This window comes from Zalophus californianus, chromosome 4, assembly GCF_009762305.2.
Source record: "Zalophus californianus isolate mZalCal1 chromosome 4, mZalCal1.pri.v2, whole genome shotgun sequence".
Taxonomy (NCBI): Eukaryota; Metazoa; Chordata; class Mammalia; order Carnivora; family Otariidae; genus Zalophus; species Zalophus californianus.
In genome coordinates, this window is record NC_045598.1 from 479,225 (window position 1) to 505,522 (window position 26,298).

The 26,298-nt window shown below is 59.3% G+C and overlaps 3 protein-coding genes across 4 annotated transcripts; 2 read left to right on the forward strand and 1 right to left on the reverse strand.

Annotated features, from left to right (window-relative positions):
- Window positions 1-4,444: 4,444 nt before the first annotated feature.
- ANKRD65 (ankyrin repeat domain 65) lies at window positions 4,445-6,353 on the reverse strand. The gene is given in 4 exon segments (XM_027621228.1): window positions 4,445-4,899; window positions 5,369-5,655; window positions 5,658-5,887; window positions 6,019-6,353. Coding segments are annotated over 4 exon segments (1,203 nt in total). The 5' UTR covers window positions 6,264-6,353; the 3' UTR covers window positions 4,445-4,458.
- Window positions 6,354-10,032: 3,679 nt separating this feature from the next.
- TMEM88B (transmembrane protein 88B) lies at window positions 10,033-13,363 on the forward strand. 2 transcript variants are annotated; one of them, XR_003523834.2, is made up of 3 exons: window positions 10,033-10,569; window positions 11,497-12,301; window positions 12,934-13,363. XR_003523834.2 is itself a non-coding variant. In XM_027616522.2 (2 exons), exons 1-2 carry the CDS (start codon window positions 10,294-10,296, stop codon window positions 11,752-11,754), a joined length of 534 nt encoding a protein of 177 aa, XP_027472323.1. In that variant the 5' UTR covers window positions 10,033-10,293; the 3' UTR covers window positions 11,755-13,363. The 2 variants fall into 2 exon arrangements, 1 of the variants encoding a protein (XP_027472323.1); XM_027616522.2 differs by having other exon boundaries at window positions 11,497-13,363.
- Window positions 13,364-17,913: 4,550 nt separating this feature from the next.
- On the forward strand, window positions 17,914-25,035 carry VWA1 (von Willebrand factor A domain containing 1). The gene is made up of 4 exons (XM_027577851.2): window positions 17,914-19,034; window positions 20,171-20,728; window positions 22,649-22,927; window positions 23,073-25,035. The coding sequence occupies exons 1-4, from the start codon at window positions 18,962-18,964 to the stop codon at window positions 23,408-23,410; spliced, it is 1,248 nt and encodes a 415-aa protein (XP_027433652.1). The 5' UTR covers window positions 17,914-18,961; the 3' UTR covers window positions 23,411-25,035.
- The last annotated feature ends 1,263 nt before the right edge of the window (window positions 25,036-26,298 follow it).

Here is a 26,298-nt window from a genome sequence, read left to right on the forward strand (position 1 = left end):
CCTGTTGAATGTATTTTATTGCTCTTTTCCCTGTCCAGGATCATGCACTGCATTTAGTTCTAATTTTTAGTTTAATCCTTAGCTTTTCTTTATCTTTCTTGACTTTCTTGACTCTGGATTTCTTGAAGAGTACAGGTTATTTTGTAGGATGTCTGAATTTGAGTTTGTCTGATGTTTCCTCATTATTAGAATCAGGTTATACGTTTTTGGTAGAATACTAACAGAAATTATATTGTGTCTTTGTCAATCAGGATGGCAGCTTATCCCAACATGGGTGCTGTCAGCTTTGACCACTTGGTTAAGGTTTTCTTTACCAGGTTTCGCCACTGTTTTTATGCTTGTAAGTAATAAGTAGCTTATAAAGACATACTTTGTAACTCATTACAGGGGTTTCTGTAAGCCGATGCTGAGATAGAGGTAGGAGTACAGAGGTGTCTTGTTTAGAGGGAGGAAGCAGTGATGTCCAGGTGGTTCAGTAGGTTAAGCGCCTGCCTTTGACTCTGGTTATGATCTCAGGGTCCTGGCATCGAGCTCTGTGTCAGGCTCCCTGCAGGGAGCCTGCTTCTCCCTCTCCCTCCGCCATTCCCCCTCCTTGTTCTCTCTCTCTCTCTCTGTCAAATAAATAAAATCTTAAAAAAAAAAAAAAAAAAAGGAAGCGGGATCAGACAGGGAGGGCCTCAGATAGGATGCAGATCAGACAACATGTCAGCTCACCCAGTAGTTCTGAGCAAAGATTGCTATTAGAGATGCCTTGTACTGGGTGGAAAGGGGAGACCCCAGTAGCTTTGCCATGCTCAGCCTGTGTCTGGAGCCACCAGGAGAAGCATACCGTCCGCTGAGAGATGTTGCAGTGGACCTGAACCTGAATGGCAAGTGCGATCTGGAAGAGGTACCTAAGCAGCACCCCGCCATGGCCACACACTTTGAGACAACATAAATATCCCTGTTTCTCATCAAATTTGCATTCATTCATTGTTGATTTTCTAACCCCATCATTCTTCCCATACTCATTGGTATTCTACTTAAGAGCTTTCTCTTTTGGGGGGTGCAATTTTAGATAGTGTTAGAGCATGCACTGAGGGAGTGTTGAGTAAAGAAGAAAGTGACCGAGGCAGGCAGATACCTGTGGGGATAGTACAGCAGGCAGAGGGGTCAGCAAGTGCAAAGGACTAGAAGCAGGAGCACACCTGGGCTGGTCAAGAACAGCGAAAAGGCCAGTGTGGTGGGGGTGAGGCAGACGAGAGTCCCGTGGGCCCCTGAACCTCAGTGAGCAAGTCAGAGGCCAGAGATGGGAATTGGTGAGGACGTGCAGGCCCTTGGTCACGTGAGGCTTTGACGTTCTGGTTACCATGCTGCGTTCAGGCTTCCTCAGCATGGTGGCTTCAGGGAAGTCATTCCCTACATGGTGGCTGAAGGGCAAGGTGATACGGATGCCTTATTGCGCCTTCCTGGCTTACCCTGGAGAGCCACACAGCATCATTTCAGCAGCACAGATAGTCACAGAAGTTCAGCCGTGTCAAGAGGCAGAAACATGGACTCTAGTTCTAGATGGGAGTGTTAACATTAAAAATTAAACTGCCAGGGGCGCCTGGGCTCAATCGGTTAAGTGTTTGTCTTCAGCTCAGGTCATGATCTCAGGGTCCTGGGATTGAGCCCTGAGTCGTTCTCACTGCTCAGCGGGGAGCCTGCTTCTCCCCCTCCCTCTGCCTGCCGCTCCCCCATGCTTGTGCTCTCTTTGTGTAAAATAAGTAAATAAAATCTTAAAAAAAAAAAAAAGGCCAGTTGTTTTACCAGCCAAAAATAGGTTTATTTGAAAAAAGAAGAGGGGCACCTGGGTGGCTCAGCCGTTAAGCATCTGCCTTCGGCTCAGGTCATGATCCCAGGGTCCTGGGATCGAGCCCCGCATCGGGCTCCCTGCTCCGCGGGAAGCCTGCTTCTCCCTCTCCCACCCCCCCTGCTTGTGTTCCCTCTCTCGCTGTGTCTCTGTCAAATAAATAAAATCTTAAAAAAAAAAAAAGAAAGAAAAAGAAAAGAGAATTGCAATCCAGGACAAGCAAGCTACTGCAATACTGGGAGAACAACTAAAGGAGGATCTTTTATAAAAGAAAACGGAATTGGGAGGGGCCATTGCAAACAAAAAGTTCACTGGAGTAAACTGAGTTTGAAATATAGTGACCTCTCATTGGCTAAATTGTGGCTGTCTTCTCTCTTATTAATTTTATTTATTTATTTATATTTTTATTTAAGGGAGAGACAAATCACAGGCAGGGGTTTGGGGTAGAGGGAAAGGTAGGCTCCCTGCAGGACTCGATCCCAGGACCCTGCAACATGACCTGAGCCAAAGGCAGACGCTTAACTGACTGAGCCACCCAGGCGCCCCTCCCCAAGGTGTGGCTGTCTCTCATTGGCTAAATTGTGACAGTCTCATTGGCTAAGTTGAGACTGTGTCTCATTGGCTAAGTTGTGGCTGTCTCTTAGGCTAAACTGTTGCTGGGCAGATAAGGAAAGCCTTTCTTCTTCCTGCTGCGGTAGCGAAGTAACATCCACGTGCAGGGTCCTTCTGTTCTTGTTGGGTCAGCAGTTGATGAGGAGTGGTAGGGCCTGAGCGCCCCCCACCCCCCACCCCCACCCCAAACCTCCCAACTACATTTTAGTGAGGCTTTCTGTTATTAATTTTCACAGGAGGACATTGTAGAAAGAGCATGTGAGCTGGGTGAGGTCACTGGGGCATCTGAACAATACAATATCCCACATTTGGTTTTCGCTTTCATGAAGTGAGTCATTGGGGGCATTTTGAGCGGGAGGGTAGCACCATCCAACTTATTAAATAAGCTTATAGCTGCTGTTTTGGGAAGACTGCAGAGAGGCAAGGGCTTAAGCAGGGAGACCAGTTAGGCTGGAAGCTGGCTTGGCTGTAGCAACATTACATTCCAGGCAAAGCTGAGTGGCTTGGACCATGGTAGACCCAGTGGAGGAGGTGAGAGGCAGCTGGGTGCTGGGTATGCTCTGAAGGTAGAGCCCACAGGCTGTGCTGACCAGCTGGTGTAGGGCCATCCGGCACCTTTGAAGACCATTCTCACTGGGGATCCCAAAGATGTCACTCCAGCCTTCACCTTTCCCCCCATCTCATCCCCTGTGTGTCTGCTCTCCCCATGGAATAAAAGGTCTAACACCCACCCCCCAGCTCAGGTCTAGGTCTCACTAGGGGTCCCTGTTCTCCCTCTCTCCCTGGCCTCCCATGTCCGACCGTCAGCAAGTCCAAAGAACTCTGCACACAGAGTCAGCCCGATTCTGCCTGCTTATCCCAACCCCTGCTGCTATGGTACCACCATCTCACTGGTTTCCCTGTACCTCCCTTCCCCAGGTGCAATCCGCTGTGTATTTGGCAGGTTCCTGAGCAGATCAGACCATGTCACAGTCACACAAACTCCCTCAAGGCTTCCTGTTACCCTGGATGTAAATCCAAGCATTTCCATGGCCCATGGGCTGAGGAGCTAATTTGGCACAACTCGCACTTTTGAAAAATGAAATCTGTCCCATAAAGCTGTTCTCTGAGAAAAACTACAGTTTTAAATTGAATAATAGTGATGATTTTCTATGAGGATCCAGAGGTGGGTCGTCAGAAACAACTGTTCCTCTGTTTCAGTTGTGCCACAGGAGTTTTAACTTACGGAGCTGGCTGAGTGATGACAGGGACAGGCTGACATCATGGAGAGGACGTTTCTTACCACCTGCATTTCCTGAGAGGAGAGGACATGCCATGCCTTACAGAGCCCCAGGGAGAGGCACCAGTGTTCTCTGGAGGCAGAAGCAGGGAGGAGTGGAAAGCTCGGGCCAGAGCCTTTATTGGGGTTCCCACAGGAAAGACAAGGCAGGGCAAGGGAAACAGTTCAGGATTGGTTTATCTGAGAATCCCCGTGGTCCTTGGTGCATAGGGCCTGTCCCTAGTTGTCTGGTACCTGACCCTGGATAATTCAGGACAGGGGGAATATCATCTGGGTGTGTGAGAGATGAGACAGCAGTTCTGAGAGCGGGCCCTGGATCACAGGGGAGATGTAAACAACTGTGGCCATGAGTTTGGCCCTGTGATAAATGGATGCCAACAGACAAATCCTGGGTATAATAAAACACAGGAAGAACATCCCCATGTACAGCAAGAGCAGCTGAGGGTGACAACCCCACAGCGGACACAGGGGAGACTGTCAGGTTTTAGTCAAATCTGTTGCCACGACTTAGTCTCTCTGCTAAAGAGTGTGGAGAAGGCTGGAGCTGCAGGGGTGATGTGCCCCCAGGGGGCAGTGGGGCAGGCCCAGGTCCATTACTGGAGCTCAGACCACTGCCCCCTTCTCTTCTGCGAACCTCTCAGCTGCCCTCGCCTCAGTCCGGAAGAGAGGAGCCTGGCACACTCTGAAGGCTATGGAAGCCCGAAGACTTCTGTCCAGCTCAGGGCCTCTGGGGCTATGTGCCCCTCCCACTCCTGCTCTCAGCAAAGGGTGGGCAGTACCTGGGGCAGACCCCCTCGGACACCAGGTCCTGGACCGCTTCACCCCATTGTGTCCTCAGGGTGAGGCTAGCCCCTCGGCTCAGCAAAAGCTCTGCGGTGGGGCCATGGCCATGCTCTGTGGCAAGGTGAAGGGGGGTCTTGTGGAGCCATCCAGCAGCATTGACCTGCGCTCCCCTGTCTAGGAGGTGGCCGGCGACCTCTGCGTGGCCTCCCCGAGCAGCATGGTGTAGGGGTGTGAGGCCCAATGAGTCTCGAGCATCCACCGTTGCTTCCCAGGCTGCTAGCCGCTGGACAGCAGGTAGATGTCCCCCAGCAGCAGCCCTGTGGAGTGCAGAGCGACTGTGCCTGTCCTTGAGGCTGGGGTCTGCCCCATGGTCAAGCAGCACCTCCATGTCCTAGGAGAGGAAGGAGGGAGAGGACGGAGGCTGGTCTCCCCCACCCAACAGCCTCTTTCTCAGTGCTGCTTCCTCGTGGGGTAAAAATGAGCCCGCACCTCTGCCACCCGGGGCCGGGACGGGGGGCGGGCGGGTCTCCATTCCAAGACAACCACTTGTCCTAAACGTCCTCAGGTAAAATCCAAGACTAAGCAGCCCGCAGCCTCCCTTCCCATGCCTAGGGGCTCGCTGGGCTCAAGGACAGCCCTGGTGCTCGCAGTGTATTTGTTGCTGCCCGTCACCAGGATAAAGTCCGAACGCCCGGCCACGCATCCTCACCGGCCTTCCAAGAGAGGTTACAAACGGGAGACACGGTCCAGGGGCCCCTAGCAGCCGGCCCCTCCCAGCCACTCTCCCACCCACCAGTCTCGCTCCACCCGTCCAAGGGGCCCACCTGTCCGCTCCCTCCCCGAGGCCAGGCCGGACGTGCCTGCCTGCGGCCCAGGCTCGCCGCTACGCCGAGCGCCGTGGTCCCCATGCTGTCCCGGGCGTCCACCCGCGCCCCGCGAGCCAGGAGGAGGCGTAGCGCCGCCGTGCGCCCGGCCGCGGCTGCCACCATCAGGGCGCCGTCCAGGCCCGCGCCATCCGCCGCCAGCAGTTCCAGCACCGGCAGCCGGCCGTCCGCGGCCGCCCAGTGCACCGCCGTCCAGCCGCGCGCATCCGCCGCCGAGGGACCTGGTCCCGGCGTGCCCAGCAGGTGCCCGGCCAGCAGCGTGCGGCCCAGTGCAGCGGCGTGAGGCCGGCCCCCGAGCGCGCCGCCGCTGGGGCCCCACGCCGCAGAAGGAGCTCGGCCACCCGCGAGTGTCCATGCCAGGCGGCCTCGTGGAGGGGTGTGCGCCCCGCGCGGTCGGCAGCCCCCACCGCGGCCCCGCGCCGCAGCAGGAGACGCACCAGGGGCACGTGGCCGCGCAGTATGGCCAGGCGGAGCGGGGTCCTGCCCCTGTGGTCCCTGTGGGCAGCAAGGGTGGCATGGATGAGGGCAGGAGGGCCGATAGGGGGGGCCCTTGCTGCCCTGCCCAGAGAAAGGACCCCTGCCAACTCCGCCCTAGTGAAGATTCTTGGTCCAGCCCTGGGGCTCACCTCTCCTCCACACTGGCCCCTTGACGCAGTAGCTTTGTTGCCAGGCCCAGGTGACCCCTCCACACAGCTTGCAGCAGGAGCCCCCAGGCTTCCGGGGCACTGGGGCTCTCGGTCCTGGCTTCCAGAGCCTCCTCTGAGCCCAGCTCCACCCACCGAAGCTCCTGCTCAGCCCCTGCCTCTGTCATGTCTTGCTCCCCTGGCTGGGAGCTCCTGGAGTCCATCTGGGAAGAACAGGAATCCCTCATGGGTACTGGAGGTCCCTGGCCATCCCCAGCCCATGTGTCCCCAAGCCAATATGAACCGCACCCCCCATCTCCCCAGGGGACCAGACTACCACTTAGCCTTCTGAAGGGTTTAACCCCTAGTTGCCCCTAGGGGGAGTCCACCCTGAGGCTCCGTCCTCCAGCTGGGGGTCCTCTCCCTGTGGTTCCTGGGCAAGCCACAGCCTCGTAGCCCTCTCATGGAGGCCTTCGGAAAGCGTGGAGGTGGGGCTGTCTGCTTCCAGAGGGCTAGAACGCTGCGACTGCAGCCGTGGGGTAGGGAGAGCAGTGCAGCCTCCTGGGCCAGGCTGAGGGCCACCTCGGCACTGTTTACCCAGCAACTTGAAGGGACACCGTGCGGGCTGGGAACAGCCCCTGCCCCAGCACCTTTCCTCCTGCCAACTGCCAGGGCTCCTGGCTTGGCCTCCCTCCTGGGAGACAGAGGCCAGGCAGGCAGAAACAGGCCCACAGGCTTTGATGTGCCATGACTTGCCCCAGAGAGGCACACACATGCCTTCCCCTGGGTCCCTCCCTCAGGCCCTGCTCCGCACCCCCACCCCTGTCCCTGCTGGCTAAGACCACCTCTGGGGCTGGAGCGTAGCCTCTCTCCTGATCCCAGGCTGGGGAGATGAACAGGGTAAGTAGGACCCCTCCCCCCACAAGCAGATGCCACGCCAGGATAGAGGATTTACCACAGATGCCAGGCAACCTGGATGACCCTATGGAGGGTAGGAAGCCCCTTGGGGAAGGTTGAGGCAACTCAACAGAGGCTGTGAAAGGGGCAGAGCCCTGTCTGGACACTAGGAGGGAGTCAGACAAAGAGAGGAGAGCCAAGTCTAGAGGAAGGGAAGTGGTACTTCAGAAGGGGGCCTGAGTAAGGCCTCCAGGATTGGTCACCTTGATTCTGGGGCCCTGACCCCAAGGGGACCTTACCATCCCCAGTCTCTGGGTAAGGCCACCTGTCCAGAACCCAGACAGGAGAAGGAGATATAGCCATCTCCTGCAGCCTCCCCCTGTCCAGCTGCCTCTTGTGATTGTCCACTGGGAGGCAACATGGCTTTCGGTGGTCATGCCTTTCCCAGCCCCCTCAGCCCCCCATCCCCGCACACACACTCCCAGGGATGAGGTGTCCTGAAGGCCCAGCCCTGTCACACAACACACACACACACCCTCTCTAGAGGGGTAGCAGAACCTTGACCTTTACCCCACCTCCCTAGAGAGCAGCCTTTCCAGGTGCCAGATTCAAAGGGTGGGTCTCTGGCAAGGGGCGGAGTGGCCCCATCTCACCCCTAAGCCACATGGACTCTATCCCATGAGCCTCAGTCACTCTGTTCAAATGTCACCTCCCCGGGGTGCCTGGGTGGCTCAGTTGTTAAGCATCTGCCTTCGGCTCAGGTCATGATCCCAGGGTCCTGGGATCGAGCCCCGCATCGGGTTCCCTGCTCAGCAGAGAGCCTGCTTCTCCCTCTGCCTCTCCCCCTGCTTGTGCGCTCTCTGTGTCAAATATAATTAATTAATTAATTTAATTTAATGAAGGTTTTTGCTTACTTATTTGTCAGAGAGCGGGAGCACAAGCAGGGAGAGCGGCAGGCAGAGGGAGAAGCAGGGGGGAGAATCCCCCCCCCCTGCCGCCGAGCAGGGAGCCCAACGCGGAACTCGATCCCAGAATCCTGGGATCACCTGAGCCGAATGCAGACACCCAATCGACTGAGCCACCCAGGCATCCCAAGTATCTACTCTTTTTTTTTTTTTAAGATTTTATTTATTTATTTGACAGAGAGAGACACAGTGAGAGAGGGAACACAAGCAGGGGGAGTGGGAGAGGGAGAAGCAGGCTTCCCACGGAGCAGGGAGCCCGATGCGGGGCTCAATCCCAGGACCCCGGGACCACGACCCGAGTTGAAGGCAGACGCTTAACGACTGAGCCACCCAGGCGCCCCTCTACTCTATTTTTAAATGCTTGCCTTCCTCTTCTAGAATGAAAGCTCCATGAGAACACACCACACAGGCTGACAGATTCAGCGGGTAAGGAAGCAACATGATCTGGGTGGATGAACATGGTTTACGACCTAAGTATCCAGCAGACGCAAGAGAGCAAAGCTGTCAGCTCCCTCCTGACTCCCTTGACAAGTGGCGGGGGGGGGGGGGGGGGGGGGGGGGGACAGGGGGGCTGTTGCTGCAGAGCTACTTCCATGCTTCACTGCCCCCTGGGAGGTCCGGTGGAAACTCTCATAGCTCATGAGAGCCAGGGAAACCTAGAAACCGCCTTCATGAAGGCGGAAGTCCGTGGGAGCCAGCTGCATGGCCGTCCTCCCACCTTCTGCCCAAGCCTGGAGCGCGGCAGCTCACCCAGCTATGGAATCATGCAGGCCTGTCAGGGCACCCCCACAGAGCTGTCGAGGCCCACACTGGCCCCCTTTACCACTGAGTCCACAGAGCCTAGAGCAGTCCTGGCACACTGAGGGAGCTCAGCGAATGTTGATTGCATGAGCAAGTGAATGCAAGAGGGACCTGAGCAGAGACTGGAGCTTAGGAGATTAGACCGGTACCCTCTCCACCTGAACTCTGCATCTGAACATTATCATTTGCAACATTTTCTACCCTAAGTTCATTATCTGAATAAATCAACAGCTACTATAAGATCTGGATATGTGTGTGCAGGTGAAAATTAAATCGCGTATGTGTGTCGGGCAACAGGGCTTGGCATGTGCTGCAGGGAGCCTCAGCTCACGTCCTCACAGGGGCCTGACTTAGGCTTGCATTCCTTAAACCCGCTGCGCACAATCGCTGCCATCCCCCATTTACGCACTGGAAAATGTTAGAAGAAAAGTAGGATGTGATAAAGCCAATGGTGGGAGAAGGTGTGAAAGGGAGACGTTCATATCTGGTGCCACACAGCTTGTTCATTCAGCTCACAGGCAACCTACTCCAAGTGTCAGCTAGTTATGTAAGTGGTGTTTAAAATGCCGAGTGCTTCTCTCTTTGTCAAATAAATAAATAAAATATTTTTTAAAAATAAAATAAATAAAATGCCAAGTGCTATGCAAGAAAAACCTAACGTCTGATAGGAGTTAAGAGCATTTCAGTAAGGGGCGCCTGGGTGGCTCAGTCGTTAAGCGTCTGCCTTCGGCTCAGGTCATGATCCCAGGGTCTTGGGATCGAGCCCCGCATCGGGCTCCCTGCTCCGCGGGAAGCCTGCTTCGCTTCTCCCTCTCCCACTCCTCCTGCTTGTGTTCCCTCTCTCACTGTGTCTCTCTCTGTCAAATAAATAAATAAAAATCTTTAAAAAAAAAAAAAGAGCATTTCAGTAATACTTGGGGAAATTAGTTGGGGTTTACGGAAGATCGGGGAATGCTTTCTCCCTGGTTGAAATAACAGAGTGCATGCTCCCACTGTTTTCAGGATGGACGAGACTCCAAGACAAAGGATGCTTGTCATTGTAGCTGCTATTATTGAGCACCTACTGTGTGCTGAGTCCTGCAGTAAACACTTCACATGCATTGCCCACATGCCCTCTCAACAGCCCTACAGTCCAGGCATCCAGTGTTTTCCGTTTTACTGAGGCTCAGAAAGGCCAGGTTTGGGGATGAGAGCACCAGCAGGGACTAAGGTGGCAACTGATAGGGCTGTTGTCAATGTGAAGGCCTATGGAATGAAGTCCTTGTGTGGGGGAGCGGGGAGCGGGGGAGAGGGCGGGACCAGGAGGAAGGAGGGCCCCAGTGCCAGGACAGCTGTGCAAGCCCTGACCAGAACACACAGGAGCTGTATGGGGAGACTGACCAGGGCCGGAGCTGCAGTCGCCTGGCAGAGAGGTCCAGCCTGGCAACAGGGGAAACTGAGGCAGCGGTGTGGCGCTGGAGACTGAGGGTCAGAGCTGGACCTACTGGGGCCAGGGTGCTGTCCTCCGTCTGGGTCCACAATGGTTGCTGGGGTCTGGGTGGGAGTCTGACCTGGGGACCTAGGTCCTGCCGTCCGACTACCTCTGGGAACCCACCAGGCCTATTGCCCGGAGAACATGAGTGAACAGGAGAAGGAGACGGAGGAGGAGGAGGGAGGGGGCGCTTCCGACACAGCACCCATGCTGCCAGGAAGACTTCCTGACTGCCGGACCTCAGCCCTGATGTCCCCAGGATGGGTAGGCCTGGCTGTCCGAGGCTTCGGGACCCTGTTGCTGCCTGGCCAGGCCCTGGCAGGGCTCCTGCTGCACCTGCTGTTGCCCGCCACCGTGTTCCTGCTGGTGCTGCTGCCAGCGGCGGCCATCGCATACCTGGGATTCCTGTGCCACTCAAGGGTGAGCTAAGCCCTGGGGGGGGGGGGGCGGGGGGGCGGGAGTGGGGGGTCCTGCAGAAGCGCAGGGCCCTGGGGCTGTAGGTGAGTCTCGTCCTTTCAACATGGTTCCCTTGTCCCCAGAGACATATGTGCCCCTCCCTGGAAAGCTCCTTCTGCCAAGCACCCCCCCACCCAGCCGCAGCAAAAGAAGGGCTTTTGTTTGTCGCTGGAGCGGACAGCTCCCTCCCCTTGCGAGGCCGCCTAGCCTTGTACCAAGGGCCACCAGGGCCTGGACAGCTGGGCATGGTGGGAAGAGGGGGGGCGTTCCCGGAAGAGAAGGTGAAGATATTGCCCAAGTTCTCCAGTGCACCACCCCTGCCCGTCCCCGCGGCCCCTCGGAGACCCCTCCTGCCCTGGGCTGGCTTTCCCCGTGTGAAACAGGCTATGGCTTGGTCTAAGGAAGGGGCGCTCTAAGGAAGGGGCGCGTGGGCAGACGGGCCCCGGGTCCTCCTTTTGTAGGCATGAGGCGGGGGCGGGGGAACTGAAGGCGGGGCCGCGGGAGAAGGTGGCGCCCGCGGAGAGCCGCACGGGTAGGAGCTCGAGGTCAGATCCCACCATAGGGAAGGGCCCCAGGAGAGCAGAGACGGGAGGAAAGCCGGGATGGGACAAACGGGGAACAAGTTTCTGAGCCTCCCCTCAAGGGACTCCTACTCCGGCCATTTGCCGCTTGGGCGCCGGATCTCCCATTCTCGACGCAAAGGTGCCCGGCCCCAGCCGGCCCCAGCCGGCCCGCTCCGCCAGACCTCAGACCCGCGCCCCGGCCCCACCGCGCAGGGTCGCACTGGCCACGCGCCCCGCCGCGTCCGCCTACTCCCGCCCCGGGGCCCCTCCGGGGCCACCTGCTCCCCGGCCGCTCCCGGCCCTGCCTGACCGCCCGCCCCGCCCTCAGGTTCACCCGGCACCCCGCCCCGCGTGCCGCGCGCTCCTCTCGGACAGAAGCTCCGCGGCGCTCATGGTCCTCGGCTTCCTCTCGTTGCCTCCGCTGCTCGTGCTTGCTTCGGCCGCCCGCACCCGCCTGGCCCGGCGCCTCCTCACGCTGCTACCCCCAACTTGGACCCCTGGACCCCGCCGCCCCCCGGGGTGCAGCGACCGTGGGCGAGTGGGACACCACGCCGACGGGGAGGAGCAGCTCTGCGCCTGGGTGTGAGCCCCAGAGGCCTCTCCAAAGGACAAGACTCCCAAACCCGGGAAGGCCCCCGAACTTCCACCCCCCGCCCCGTAAGAGAGCCCCAGGCCTGCGAGCTCGGCGTCTGCGTCCAGCTTCTGTCCTCCAAAATCGCGGGCATACCTCGGGGCTTCGTACGCGGTGCTTCGAGTGGCCGCGAGATGGCACCAGACTCCCCCGAGCCAAGGTCCCCCCCTTCCCCAAGGTCTCCCCACCCCCGCAGTCCCCTCCGATGCGGAGGGGCTGGGAAGCCCCCAGGGAGGAGGGAGATGCCACTCAGAGAAGGGGCGTCCGGCCGGGCTCAGCGAAAGGGGGCCTTCCTGGGTTCTGTCCCTCACGTAGGGCAGCCCTACGGGCCCCTTGTGTGGTCAGTCAGAGGGCCTCCAGAGGGTTCCAGAAGTGGCGAGACTTGCCCGGGAAGAACATGGTTCCAGAAGCTCAGCAATGGCCAGCAGCCTCGGGCCTTGCCGAGCTCAGCCTGGGAGGGAGGCCCGGGCTCAGCTTGTGCCCCGGGCGAGCATCCAGACAGGTTGGACACCTGTTAACTCGTCTGTTCTCTCTGGATAATTTTAAGATCTTCTCTGTCTTTTCCCATCTTTGGCTTTAAGCACGTTTCTAGTTGTGGATATGTTCTTATTCATCTATTTGGGTATATACTGTGTTTCTTGTTCCTACAGATCCCTGTCCTTCATCAGTTCTGGAGAATTCTCAGCCATTACCCATGTCTCCAAATTGGCCTCCTGTTCATTCTTTTTTGGGAGCATTTCTTCCCCTTTGCTCCCAGTGTCCACTGGCCTCTCTTTTGTATTTCCGTCTCCCCAACTCTCTGTGCTGCATTCTGGGCAATTTCTTCATTTTTTTCAAGTTTCACTAATTATTTGATTGTGTCTAATCTGCCAATTAATGTGTTCATTTAATTTTAAGTTATCATATCCAAAAGTTATATTTGTTTCTTATTCAAATCTCATCATTTTTGATGGTCTCCGTGCATGTTCAAATTTTGGATTCCAGTTTTACTTCAATTTCTTAAGTATTTCACATATAGTTATTTTATATTCTGTACCTAAAAATTCCAATTTCTTACTCTTTGGGGGGGGGTGTCCAAATCTGTTATTTGTTGTTTCTGGTGATTCTCACTAATAGTATATTGTTTCTTTGAAGGGATGCTCATTTTCCACTGTCACCCCGTACCTGTGAACATCCTGAGGACACATCCCTCCGGGAAGGATTCCCTCTGCAAGGCATGCCCTACCTGGGCCCCGCTCGGGTCCTGTGTGGGCTTTCATAAGTGCAAGTGCGCCTCTCCATCCCTGTGTTGAGGGGCCTCCCCGCGATCCTGCCTGTTCCCTTTCATCTTCCTGGGTTTCTGTTCATTACCCTTCTGTTTCTTTCTTTCTTTCTTTCTTTCTTTTTAGTGTTTTTAATTTGGGGGGAGCCTTGAAGATATTTACTTCCTTGCAAGCCCAGCAGTGTATTAAAAATGTATTTCTTGGGGCACCTGACTGGCTCAAGTCGGTAGAGCATATTACTCTTTTTTTTTTAAGATTTTATTTATTTATTTGACAGAGACACAGCGAGAGAGGGAACACAAGCAGGGGGAGTGGGAGAGGGAGAAGCAGGCTTCCCGCTGAGCCGGGAGCCCGATGCGGGGCTCGATCCCAGGAGCCTGGGATCATGACCTGAGCTGAAGGCAGACGCTTAACGACTGAGCCACCCAGGTGCCCCCAGATTATATTTTTATAAAGGTATTTTGCCTTTATTTATTTTTTAAAAGATTTTATTTGAGAGAGATTGAGATAGGGAGAGAGAGCACAAACTAGAGGGAGAAGCATGCTCCCCGCTGAGCAGAGAGCCTGACTTGGCCCATCCCAGGACCTGAGCCAAAGGCAGACACTTAACCACTAAACCAACCAGGTGCCCCCAGATTACTTTAAAAAAAGCAAAAACATGTTTCTTGTAATTTGTCCAGAATCTAGGGGTAAATGAAAGGCCTCTTAAAGAATCTAGCATACTATTTTGCCATCAGGGCTCTGTGTGTGACCAGCAGGGTCAGGATTCAGATGTGCCCAAAGATCAGGGCTCGGGGCTCAGGCTCATTCCGTGGCCTTGAGCAGACCCGGTGTGTGGCTGGCTCAGATCCCACAGGAGTTCTTGGGGTTTTCCATTTGTCTGCACCCAGTCAGACAGGAGCCTGGCTGGCCGCCCAGCGCCTAAGGATATCTTCCCCTGGTCTGAAGCCGCCTTCCTTCCCCTCCTGCCCAAGGTTGGGCAGGCTCTTGGCCAGGCTTCGAAGATGAGGACTCTCCTGAGGATCCGCCTGGCCCCAGAGTCATCAAAACAACAGCTGGGCCTGATGCAGGGCCGGGGGGGGGGGGGGGGGGGGGGGGGAGGCCTTGGTGGGGAGCTCAGCTGCCAGAGCCTCAAGGGTTCCTAAGGTGTGTCCCAATTTCCCAGGCCTGCCCCGGGGCCCTGCATGGCCTCTAGCTGACCCCAGGGATGACCTGTTTTCAGCCCCAGCTCTGCCCCACCCACTCACAAAAGGATCACCTGTGGGGGGGCCGTAGGGGGTTAACAGAAGGGGCCTACTGGTCTGCTTTTAGAGGGCCAGTCAGGAAAGTCAAGGGCAGAGGCACTGAGTTACTGGTGGGGCAGGCAGAAATCTCTTACTTTGGGCAACAAATGCTTTTTTCCCAGGTGCCCAGGCCCCTGCCCTGTAAGTATGCCTGGTCATGGGGGGTGGTCTCCAGAGTGCATGTGTGTGTGTGTGCCTATGTGTGTGTGCACTGCGTGTTTGTGTACATGTGCATGCATCCCTCTGTCTGCTTCCCCTAACACTCCAGGCAGAGACATTGTCCCAACCCCACAGATGGGGAGATTGGGCTCTGTAAGGTTCCTTGACCTGCCCGAGGTCATTTATTCATTCACAAAGTATTTCCTGGGATGGGAGCTCAGGTGTCTGCAGGCACACCCTCAGACACAGGTGGCAGCTAGTAGGGGTCCAGGAGATTTGGCCAGTTCATTCCCCCCAGCCACCCACCTGGTGTAAGCCCTGCACCCATCCAGGCATGCGGGCTAGGCAAGGGGTGCTGGAGTGCAGCTGAGCTGGGTGGGTGAACTGGGTAGCAATAGGCAGTGCCTAGTGCTAGCTCTGAGGGCTAAAGTTCCTCCCCACTGCCCCCTGGGCCCTACCCTGACCTCTGGGGAGCCCCCCACCAAGGTGTTGACACTGGTCTGTTCCTCCCTAGTCTCTACTTACCAATCCAAACTGGTCTGTACACTGCCTGGGGCTGGGGCTGGGTGTGATGATCATCTCCCTGTTACAGAAGTTTCCCCGCAGAGGGAACCAGAGCTGGGGTCCCACCTCAGGAGGGGCACACTATTCACGTCTCTGCACTGGCCAGAAACAGGAGTCTGGATGCCGGCCTCCCTTTCTGCCTCCTGCCCCCCTGTCCATTCGGATCTACCTAAGACAGCAGCTACCTAGGGGCCCCTTAGATGCCTGGCATCAGCCCCCTGGCATCCACCCTGCCCCTGCACACACCATGGGCCCTTGCCTTCCCCATGAAAACCCCACAACCTGCCCCACCCTTTCTGCCCCCCAGGCCTCCTTACTGTCCTGACACACTGGCCAACTTCCACCCTTGGGTCTTGGCACTTCCTGTAGCTCGTGCCCACCTGGTCTGACATGGCCTCTCCCTTGTCAGGGAAAATAAGTAGACCCACATCTTGGCAAGCACATTACTGCTTGCCCCCCATCCATCCTGGCAGCCCTCAGAGGACAGGGTGTCTGCATGTCCCCAGAGCAGAATCTGGCATGTGGCTGGCCACAGCAGAGACCTAGTGGGATGAATGCGGATAGGGTGGTACCCACCCCACACCCAGGCTGCCCACCCTGCTGTTGCCAGCTCTGGGATCACAGGGGGGCAGGCCTGGGCTCCTGAGGAGTGAGATAACAGGACCTCCAGACCCTCAGGCCTGGTCCCTTAGGTGCTGGCATGTCCCTGACCACAAACAGGCAGGTGGAGTCTAGAAGGACACGTGGGTGTGGCAGCTGGGTGGCTGGCAGAAGGGGCCTCTGGGCCCTGCTGCTCTGGCCACCCCCTCCCTCTGCCCCCCTTACTGTTGTGGGTGGGTTCTGGGGGCCTCCGGCTTGCCCCACACCCCACCTCAGGACCACAGCAACCCCTGTTCCTGTTTCTGTGTCCCCCAGCACGTGCATGGTTGCATATGTAGGTACAAACACATAAAAAACAGCAGCACAGGGCACCCTACTGGGTGAGGGTGGGGACCCACACTGCTCTGCCCCGCAGGCCCAGAGTGCCCTCAGGCTGGGGTCAGAGGCCCCGGGAGCTGCCCTTTTCCCTAAGGTCAACATGGCCACAGTGAGCTAGGGACAAAAGGCCCTTCTTCTCTGCAGAGGCCCGGACTGTGCGGAGGAGGGAGTGTTCCCGTGGACCCTGTGGGGGCAGGGGCAGTGCCTTCAGAGAGCAATGTCCCTGGGTTTCACGGAACCCCCTCCACCTGCCTGTGGAGCCGCGGGTGGGGTGGGCCAGTGCCAGGAAGTGAGGTTCTGGGGCTCTCAGACTGGGCCAAGGCAGGGGCTGGACCTGGGGGAGGGAAAGGGCGGGTGGGCAGGGCCTGCTGTATCCTGGCTGCCTCTGCCCTTCTCAACCCCCCCAGCCTCCCAGCCTGTCTTTCTTCTGAGAGGAGGTTTCCGGACAATTATATTTGTGCTTCCTCTGGCATCTGCCTCAAGCACAACCCTGACCCCGACTATTACACTCCTGGCTGACCCCCATACTCCCTGGGGACCCTCCATCTGCTGGTGTCTCCCGCCGGGAAGGGCAGGACGCTGGAATGAGACTTGCCAGGTTGCTGCAGCAGGAGAGCCTCAGGGCAGAGCAGGGGGCCAGGGGAGTGCAGCCGACCAGATGGGGGGTGGGGGGCCTCTCCCAGGGGTCAGATGAGAGCTCAGTGCAGCGTGCACAGCAGGAATGACGAGCAGAGCCGAGCAGAGCCGAGCAGAGCCGAGGAAGAGCTCTACCAGGGCTGGTAGCCGAGCCCAGCCAAGTCTGGGCAGAGGCCCTGGCAGGCCAGTCCTAAGACTGGGCCTCTCATCCTTTCTGCCTCTGATGGAGAGGCCGGGGGGAGGAGGGCGGCTGCTTCCTCGAGGGCCTGAGTCATGGCCAAGAAGACCCGCTCAGTTTTTCCAGAAGGGACGGAAACTTCCCTGTCAGCCCTGCAGCACAGGCCCAAGTGTGACTGGGCTCGCCTGCTACATAGGAGCTGGGAGACAAGCAGGGGTAAAGCACTGCCTTACCATCGGACAGTCCACCACGGCCCAGCTCCCTGCCCCTGGCAGTGGGTGCCCAGTGAGAGGGAGGGTGAACCAAGAAGGGTTTGCACATGTTCACCTGGGTATCTCAACCCCAATGCCCCCTGCCCGGGGTCAGCTCTCGGCCGATGCCCCAGCCTGCCTGGCCATGGCCTCTACTCACTGTCCCCAGCAGTAGCAGCTGTCCTGGTCAGCCTGGTGTGCTCTAGGGCTGGGGGCCACACCAGGTCCCCCTGGGAGGCACACCCTGGACTTTAGGGGCCCAAGCCCATTGCTGCCCACCCCCAACACCGGGGCTCAGGCGGAAGCACCAGGCAGTTTCTGGTCCCAGCAGAGGCCTGAGGTCTGTGGAGCTGAGCCAGCACCACCACTGCCAAGACTCCCTTCGAGGGGGTGGGGGCAGCGGGGACACAGTCCTCGCCTGTTCCTGCCCCAGCTCCTCCAGCTTGGCTGGGCCACTTCCTTTTTTAGGCAAAGTTGGAGCTCCGGCCTGTCTCACAGAGCGTCTCACCCTCACCTGCCATAAAGGGAGGAAGGAAAACCATTGAGTCCCATCCGTCCTTGCTGCTGAGCATCCTCCTGGGGAGGGGGGAAGGGAGGGGACATCCTGGCAGAGACGCCCCTGCCACCTTGCACTGGGGGACCTGTGTCCTCCCAGCTCCAGAGAGTAATGGCTGGGAGAAGGCAGTGGTCTTCTTAGTAGTGAGAGACCTCAGGATGCCCGGGTGGCTCAGTTGGTGAAGTGTCTGCCTTCGGCTCAGGTCATGGTCCCAGGGTCCTGGGATCGAGCCCCGCATCGGGCTCCCTGCTCCGCGGGAAGCCTGCTTCTCCCTCTCCCACTCCCCTTGCTTGTGTTCCTTCTCTCCTGCCTCTCTCTCTCTCTCTCTCTCTGCCAAATAGATAAATAAATAAAATCTTAAAGAGGAAAAGAAAAAGTAGTGAGAAACCTCATCTGGACCCTCAGCTCCTGCCCAAGGGGAGGGAATCTGCCCCAAGGCCTGAGTGGTCTCAGGATGCCCCCTGCAGTCAGCCACCTCTGGTGCTAATGGGTCCCTCCAGAGGGCTGGGGGCCTGCCCTCGGTCCTGGAGTTGGATCTCGGGTCAAGCCCTGGGCCCCTCATTGGACAGGGTGTATGGGGACAACAATAGTTCCAGCATGGTCACACTGGACAGGTCCTGAACCAGCTATTCCCAGCTCCTATGCCTCTTCCTCCAAGAAGCCAGGTAGGGTGGGGGGCTTTGGGTCCCTCAAGAAGCTCCCCTTCAGGCCTCTGCCCCTCCCAACGTCCCACTATCTTTCTAAGCGTCCAGCCCCCAGCACCTACCCCTCTCTCAGCCCTGTGGTAGAGGTGAGTCCAGGGCCTGGGCCCTGCCAGGGTGACCTTGTTCTCCGTGTCACCCCCACCCCGTTGCATCCCTGGGTTTCCCTTGGGCCTGATTCCAGAGGCTCTTAGCACTCGGGGGTCACGGCGGTGGGCCTGGGGATGGTCCAGCTTGAGAGCTCCCTGCTCTGCTCCTGGGTGGGGGTAGGAGCAGCGCGGACCCCGAAGCCCCCCAACCCGGAAAGACAGCTGCAGTATCTGTGTCTGTGCACACGCCCACGCGTGTGTGCCGCGGTCGCATCTCCGTGAGTGCTGCGTGTCGCTACCCGCCTGGGTCCCTCCGCGCGCACGCCTCCCGCCTCCCGGAGTCTGTGCGCCTCAGCACGCGGGGTGAGTGTGCACCGGGGGCGGGGCCTCGGGGACGGGGCCTCCCGGGGGCGGGGTCGGGTCCGGCCTGCGCGGCGGCGCGCCCTGCAGTCCCGGAGCGAGCGAGCGGCGAGCGGAGGCCGAGCGCGCCCCTTCCCGTCGCGCGATGCTGCCCTGGACGGCGCTCAGCCTGGCCCTGAGCCTGCGGCTGGCGCTGGCGCGGAGCGGCGCCGAACGTGGTGAGTGAGGCGGGCGGCGGGCTGGGCTCCAGCTCGGGCGGCGCCCCTACCCCCTGCTGCCTGCGCGGGGCAGTCTCTTTCCCTCCCGCGGCCGCGGGGTAGGGACGGCCGCAGGGCACCCCACCCACCTGCGGGGGGCGGGCCCAGGTGCCCCAGGCGGCTAGGCGGGCACCAGATGTTGGGGAGGGGGCTCTGGAAAGGAAGGGGGTGGTGTCTGTCGGGAAGGAGGTCCCTGCCTCAGTTTCCTTCTCCTTGGGATGACGCTTAGTAGAGAGATGGGATGGTAAGAGGGCTAGAGTCGCCCCATCGGATTGGAGGATACAGAGGCCGCAGGCACAGATCAGAACCGAGACAGCCCAGCTCCTGTCTGCCCTTGGCCCAGCAGTGGAAGGGGTCCTTTTGCCCCCTGGGGTGCCGGGAGCAAGGGGAAGGCCTTGGAGGGGCTGGTGGGCCCTCAAGCCGCTCCAGCAGGTAACCTGCTTCCTGGGTCCAGATGGAGCAGAGGATGGGTCCAGAGGAGGGGTGACATCATCTGTAAGTGGGGTCACGACTCCAGCCTGGCCATATGGGCTGAGGGAGGGGCTGTGATCATGCTGTCTCTCTCATCTATCCACCTCAGCTCCCAGTCTCCCCAGGGGCTTTGTGCCCCCCCCCCCCCCCCCGCAACAACTAGTTGCTTTACCTGGAGGCTGGGCTGTGGGCCTGAAGCCAAGTCTGAGCAAACAACCCCCCTGTGACCCAGGCCTGTCCACTCACACTCCTGGGTGTTGGGCCAGGACCCTTGGCTCCAGCCTGCACAGAGTCCACTGAGCAAAGGGAGGGTGGAGGGGCTTAGAGGGGTTGGCTCTCGTTTACAAATGAGACTTGAGCCCAGAGAGCACTCCAGGTACATGACCAGGGTGCCGAGTTAGAACCCACTGGGACTGTGGGCCACTTGTTGGCTCAGGATCCCTCTCCCCCTCCCCCAGGGGTGCCACCTTCAGAACCTTTGGGGGTGGGGCTGAGCAGGCTTTCAGGGCCTGCTTGGGTAAGGGTAAGCTCCAGCTTAGGGAAAGCTCAGACCCTGGGGGTTCTGCCCTGGGTGTGGGGCTGTCTGGGGGCCACCACCTGGGGCTGAACCCTCCCCTCTCCCCCAGGCCCCCCAGCATCGGCCCCCCAGGGGGACCTGCTGTTTCTGTTGGACAGCTCGGCCAGCGTGTCTCATTATGAGTTCTCCCGAGTTCGGGAGTTTGTGGGGCAGCTGGTGGGCCTGCTGCCCCTGGGCCCTGGGGCTCTGCGTGCCAGCCTGGTGCATGTGGGCAGCCGCCCGTACACCGAGTTCCCCTTCGGCCAGCACAGCTCAGGTGAAGCTGTCCAGGATGCCGTACGTGCTGCAGCCCAGCGCATGGGCGACACCAACACTGGCCTGGCACTGGCTTACGCCAAGGAGCAGCTGTTTGCAGAGGTGGCAGGGGCCCGGCCAGGGGTGCCCAAGGTGCTGGTGTGGGTGACAGACGGCGGCTCCAGCGACCCCGTGGGACCCCCCATGCAGGAGCTGAAGGACCTGGGTGTCACTGTCTTCATCGTCAGTACTGGCCGGGGCAACCTCCTGGAGCTGTCAGCTGCCGCCTCGGCCCCCGCTGAGAAGCACCTACACTTTGTGGATGTGGATGACCTGCACATCATTGCCCAGGAGCTGAGGGGATCCATTCTCGGTAGGTGGGAAGAGGCAGGGCCTGGGGGGACCCCAGCAAGGAACCTCGGAAGAGGTGCGGGGAGAGGAACTCGAGTGCCTCTAGCAGGGGCCAGGGCTCTGGGGACAATGGCACTTCATGGGGGTCCAGCAGGGAGGCAACACACATGGCTTCTCTGCGTCCTCCAGGGACGCGCTCCAGCTGTGTGCCCTGTAGGCCCCACTGCCTGGGCTGTAGTGGGACAGAGGGTCAGGCCTGAGTAAACCTCTCCAGGTGGGGTTCTCTGCTGACAGCACCACCCCAGAGTGGAGGGCCTGGAGTGGGCCGAGAGACCAGGGGGCTGCATCTGGTGGGATGTGGTTAAATGGAGAGGAAGGGGGAGGGTCCAAGCTTGAGGACTCTGCAGATGGACAGCACAGGCTCCTGTATGTGTGTCCGGCGCTACCATGCCTGGGGGTGAGAGAGCCAGGTCGGGATGGACTAGGATTGCCTCCCACAGCGCTGGGGCCCTACCACCCTAGGGGTAGGGACAGTCAGAGGAGTGGGAGTGGGTTTGCACCATTGGTGGTTTTGGGGATTGCTAGAGAGGAGGCTGGACCAGGGAGGGCCCACTGCAGGGGCTAGCAGCTCCCCACCAACTTTCTTTTTTTTTTTTTTTTTTAAGATTTTTATTTATTTATTTATTTGAGACAGAGAGAAAGAGAGAGAGAGCACATGAGAACGGGGAGGGTCAGAGGGAGAAGCGGACTCTCTGCCGAGCGGGGAGCCCAATGCGGGACTCGATCCAGGGACTCCGGGATCATGACCCGAGCCGAAGGCAGTCGCTTAACCAACTGAGCCACCCAGGCGCCCCCACCAACTTTCTTATAGACCACCCCCACAGCCTCCATCCCCAGCCAAACCTCACAGTGGGAGGGGCTGGAGATGAAGGGCCTGATTACTGGCTCAGCCGGCTCTATTCACTGAAAAATGCCACTAACCCCAGGATTCTTCCTGAATCTCTGCCTGTGGGTTAATCATCCACCAAAAACCGGAAGGGGTTGGACTGTGGATTGCAGAAAGGTAGAGGGTCCTTCCAAAGGTTTCCCCCAGGGACACCTGGCCCCTGGAGGCCACTGAGTCAACCACTGTGGCTGAACCTGGAGGGGACAGCAGGAGGAAGGGCAAGCAGCTGGACAGGAAGAACCCAAGGCTGCAGGGCAGTGAGGCAGTATGGTGGGGGCTCCTGGGATAGGGGTGGGGTGGGGTCTGAATATGGGGGATGGGTAGGAGAATGAATGCCAGGCTGACAGCTGGAGCACCCAGCATTCAATAAGGAAGCATCAGGATCCCAACGGGCATAACGCTGCCCAGACATTTATCAACCTTACCTACTTGCGTGGTCACCCACATGGTCATGTGGTGTCATAGGCTCAGGAGTAATGCACACTTCGAGGTCCCACTCTGGAGCCCTCCTCCTAGAAACCTGAGGCAGGCAGTACTCTGACCCCAAATCCAGCTGCTTCTGGAGTTGTCACGTCATCAGTCTCCAGGGTGTCCCCCCGCCCATAGCCTCCCATCTTCTGGCTGCACCGGTGCCCCTTTGCCTTGACTGTCCAGAGCTGAGCTGACCCCACACTCTGTGCTGGCCACTCGGGCTAGGGAGGGTGGCTGGTCCTCTGTTCTCAGACACCACCTTTGAGGGGCCACTGGAGTGGTGGGAACTGGCCATTATAGCTCCTCACCTGTCTGGGTTTGCAGCTGAGGCAGGCAAGGAAGCACCTGATGGAGTCCCAAGTGGGCGACTGCACTCTTTTCCTAACCCCAGCCCTGTCACCGGCTCGTGTTATCATTAGCACTGCTGGGGCGGCGGAGCCTGGGCTGTTCCCCAAGTCTCCCTGCCCGGTCAGTCAGGGCCCCAGGCTGGGCGAGAGGAGACCTGACCCCCTGCACCACCCGCAGATGCGATGCGGCCCCAGCAACTCCGTGCCTCTGAGGTCACGTCCAGCGGCTTCCACCTGGCCTGGCCGCCCCTGCTGACCGCAGACTCTGGCTACTACGTGTTGGAGCTGGCGCCGAGCTCCGAGCCGGGGACCGTGCGTCGCCAACAACTACCGGGGAACGCCACGGGCTGGGCCTGGGTCAACCTCGACCCTGACACCGACTACGAGGTGGCGCTGGTGCCCGAGTCCAACGTTCACCTCGTGAGGCCGCAGCACCTGCGGGTGCACACGCTGCCGGGTGAGCGGGGCGCGGAGGGCGGGTTGAGCGGGGTGGGGGGGCCCGCGGGCGACCGGGCGGGGCGGGGCGGGGGCGGGCCGAGGCCCCGCCCCCGCTCCACTCAGGCGCGCGCTTCCCCCCATTCCCCCCCCCCCCCCCCCCGCAGAGGAGGCCGGGCCGGAGCGCATCGTCATCTCTCATGCAAGGCCGCGCAGCCTGCGCGTGAGCTGGGCGCCGGCGCTCAGCGCGGCCGCCGTGCTCGGCTACCACGTGCAGTACGGGCCGCTGCTGGGCGGGGCGGCCCAGCGCGTGGAGGTGCCGGCGGGCCGCAACAGCACCACGCTGCAGGGCCTGGCGCCCAGCACCGCCTACCTGGTGACCGTGACGGCAGCCTTCCGCTCGGGCAGCGAGAGAGCGCTGTCGGCCAAGGCCTGCACGCCCGACGGCGAGCGCAGCCGCGCCCCGCGCCCCCAGCCGCCGGGGGCCTGGGGCCGGGAGCCGTGAGCCGGCCGCCCCGCCCACCCGAGGGCCCCCTTCTCCCCACCGCCAGAACCTGGGCCTTGCCCCGCGGCGACTCCGTCCGAATCCCCCCCACCCAGAACTCTCCTGCGGCGGCGGAGGGCTCCCTGCGCGGGCGTCTGCCTTCTAGGACGCAGGGCTCGCCCGACTCCCCGGCCATCGCGACCCCCTGCCCTGCCCGGGCTCAGAGCTGGACACGCGGTGCTGTCCTTTGGGCAGGAATTAGCAGGAAGATGGACAGGGACTCTGGGGTGAGCTGAGAACATCAGACGCAAGACTGGCCTCAAGTGCAGGACAGGAGGCAGCTGAGCGGAGTGGCTGGACCTCTCACTTGTGTGAAGGCCCAGTCCCTCTGGTGGCAAGGGCTGTCATCGGTCTGAGAGGGCTTGGTCCGGCTGGCCGCGCTGCGTCCCTGCGGCCTCAGGTCCTAGATGTTGGTGGAAGGTGGGTGGGGGAAGGGCGGGAGCTGGCTCCGGCTGGGTTGCAAAGGCTTCCCGGAGGAGACAGGATCTGGAAAAGGGCAGGGCGTTGTGGTGGCAGGTTGATGGTGTGGTCAGCAGCTGGGTCAGCAGAAAGATGGTCTTTGCCAGGGTGTTCAGTTGGCCTGAGGGGTAGTGCCTCCTGGGGACAGTGGCCCTGCCTTCCTGCCCACAACCCCACCGGGTCCAGCTACAGCCGCAGGGATGCAGATGGCACCTTCCTGGAGGAACAGGACCCTGGAGACAGGAGGGCTCCTTGCCCCTGCGAGTCCCAAGGCTTGCACTCACGGGGGGCCTCCCCTGCTTCCGGGTGGGGAGCTTCGATGCGTGGGCAGGGACAAACAAGGTTCCCCTGGGTGGGTTCACCCCAGCGATTCTCTACAGCATCCTCAGACCCCACCTCCTGCCACTCCTGCTCTCTGGGGCCTCCAGACGAGTCCTAAGGGCAGTACCTGCTGGCCCTCAGCCCCATCAAGGTATGCATGTACTCCCGTCTGCACCAACTCCGTGCTCACTTTGCCTCTTCCCCACTAACACCCCAGACTTTAAAATACAGTAAATTAGATGTAAACTGAGCTCTGCAGTCTCAGAGTGCTTTACTCCGTCCCAGCACTCCAGCCCTGTGAAAGCTCCCAGACGGAAGGCCAATGTTTTGAGACTGTTGCTGGGGAAGGGGAGGGGAGCCGAGCCCCTCCTGGTGCTGAGGCTCCGAACACCCTGCCAAATGCACCTCCTCCTCAGAGGGCCCTGGCCGTTTCTGTGGGCGGGACTCCGTGGTTTGGAGCAGAGTTGCCAGAGGCAGGGACAGGGACCTGGCTGTGCACGGCTGTCCCCACCACAGCCTTGAGATCAGGGGTGGGGCTGTGGCGCCCTCTGCTGGCAATACCGCTCCCTCAGCAGCAGTTTGACTCGCGGGCCGCCTGCTAATTGGAAATGGACACCCTAACCCAAGCAAACTGCAGGGTTGAGAGAGGTGGTCTTCAAGTCCCTGACAGTGTTCTCAGTTTGCCCACTCGGGTTTGGTGGGCATGTGTTTGGGGGCAGCCTTCAGTCGAGCTGAGCTGCCACCATTTTTCAAGGACCAGACTCCCAAGAATCACATGACTCCCTAAGCACCTAAGGCCTGCACCACACTAGTCTGGTGTACTGAACATTTATGGGGGCCAGCAGTGTGCAAGCCCACCATCTGCTTATGTGACAATGGCATGGGAGACAAAGGGCTCCTGCCCTGTGTGACCAGAGCAGGCAGAGTGGGCGGGGGGGGGGGGCGAAGGTTGTGGGTCCAGGGTCCCCTGGTAGTGCCGGGCCAGGCCAGACTTGGTCAGAGGGTAGGGAGGCACTGCTGAGTGGGTGTTGGGTTTCTCCTACATGTCCCCACAACCCCTGGGGAATCAGGCCCAGGGAAGCCCAGTGGCCTATGTGGCCTGTGCCACTGCAGGCATCTGCTTACCCCCTGACCAGTGGTTAGCAGGCAGCCCAGAGTCAGCTGACCCCTCCCTAGGCTGGTGGATGTGAACAACAGGGTCCTAGGCAGCATCGACCGGAGAGGGAGACCTTCCCCAGGGCTGATCAGAACTCCCCATGTGCAGGCCAGTGTGCCCCACCCTGATGCCCCGGGTACCTGCCTGTAGGTCCAAGCCCATTGGGCACCTGGAAAGGTCCCCCTTCCGCAGAGCCTCTCAGTCCAGCCTGCAGAGTGCTGTGCAGGCGGCAAGACAAAAAGCAAGAGAATACTGGCAGGTGCTTTCCTTTTTTTTTTTTTTAAGTATTTTTTTAAATTTATTTGACAGAGAGAGACATAGCGAGAGCACAAGCAGGGGGAGTGGGAGAGGGAGAAGCACGCTTCCCACCAAGCAGGGAGCCCGATGCGGGGCTCGATCCCAGGACTCTGGGATCATGACCTGAGCCAAAGGCAGATGCTTAACCGACTGAGCCACCCAGGCACCCCTGGCAGGTGCTTTCCTAATGGCTCAGTCATGCACTTGAGACAGATGAGCTCCTTCCCCCAAACATACCTGCAATCCCAAGCAAGGGCAGAGTGGCCAAAGACACACGGCCCTACTCCCTGGAAGAGGCTCCGGCTTCCGCTCATCACTACTGGATGCTGAGGGCAGGGAAAGGAGCCCCCACTTCTGTGCCAGGGAATGCCTCTTCTGGAAACCCTTACCTTGGAAGTGCTGCCCTTTGCACCGTTCTAGGCAACTTTTTGTTTTCTTAAGATTTATTTGAGAGACAGCATGTGTGCAGGGTGGGGAGAGGCAGAGGGAGAGGGAGAATCTCCAGCAGACGCCACACTGAGCATGGAGCTGGATGCGGGGGCTCCATCCCACGACCCTGAGATCACGACCTGAGCCGAAATCAAGAGTCAGACCCTCAACTGACTGAGCCACCCAG

Excerpts from the sequence above, each read along its gene's own strand:
- VWA1 (XM_027577851.2), top strand. The coding sequence starts at position 18,962 with ATGCTGCCCTGGACGGCGCTCAGCCTGGCCCTGAGCCTGCGGCTGGCG. Across the intron at positions 19,035-20,170 it reads GCGGAGCGGCGCCGAACGTG|GCCCCCCAGCATCGGCCCCC; the intron begins GTGAGTGAGGCG and ends CCTCTCCCCCAG. Across the intron at positions 20,729-22,648 it reads GCTGAGGGGATCCATTCTCG|ATGCGATGCGGCCCCAGCAA; the intron begins GTAGGTGGGAAG and ends CACCACCCGCAG.
- TMEM88B (XM_027616522.2), top strand. The coding sequence starts at position 10,294 with ATGAGTGAACAGGAGAAGGAGACGGAGGAGGAGGAGGGAGGGGGCGCT. Across the intron at positions 10,570-11,496 it reads GATTCCTGTGCCACTCAAGG|GTTCACCCGGCACCCCGCCC; the intron begins GTGAGCTAAGCC and ends CCCCGCCCTCAG.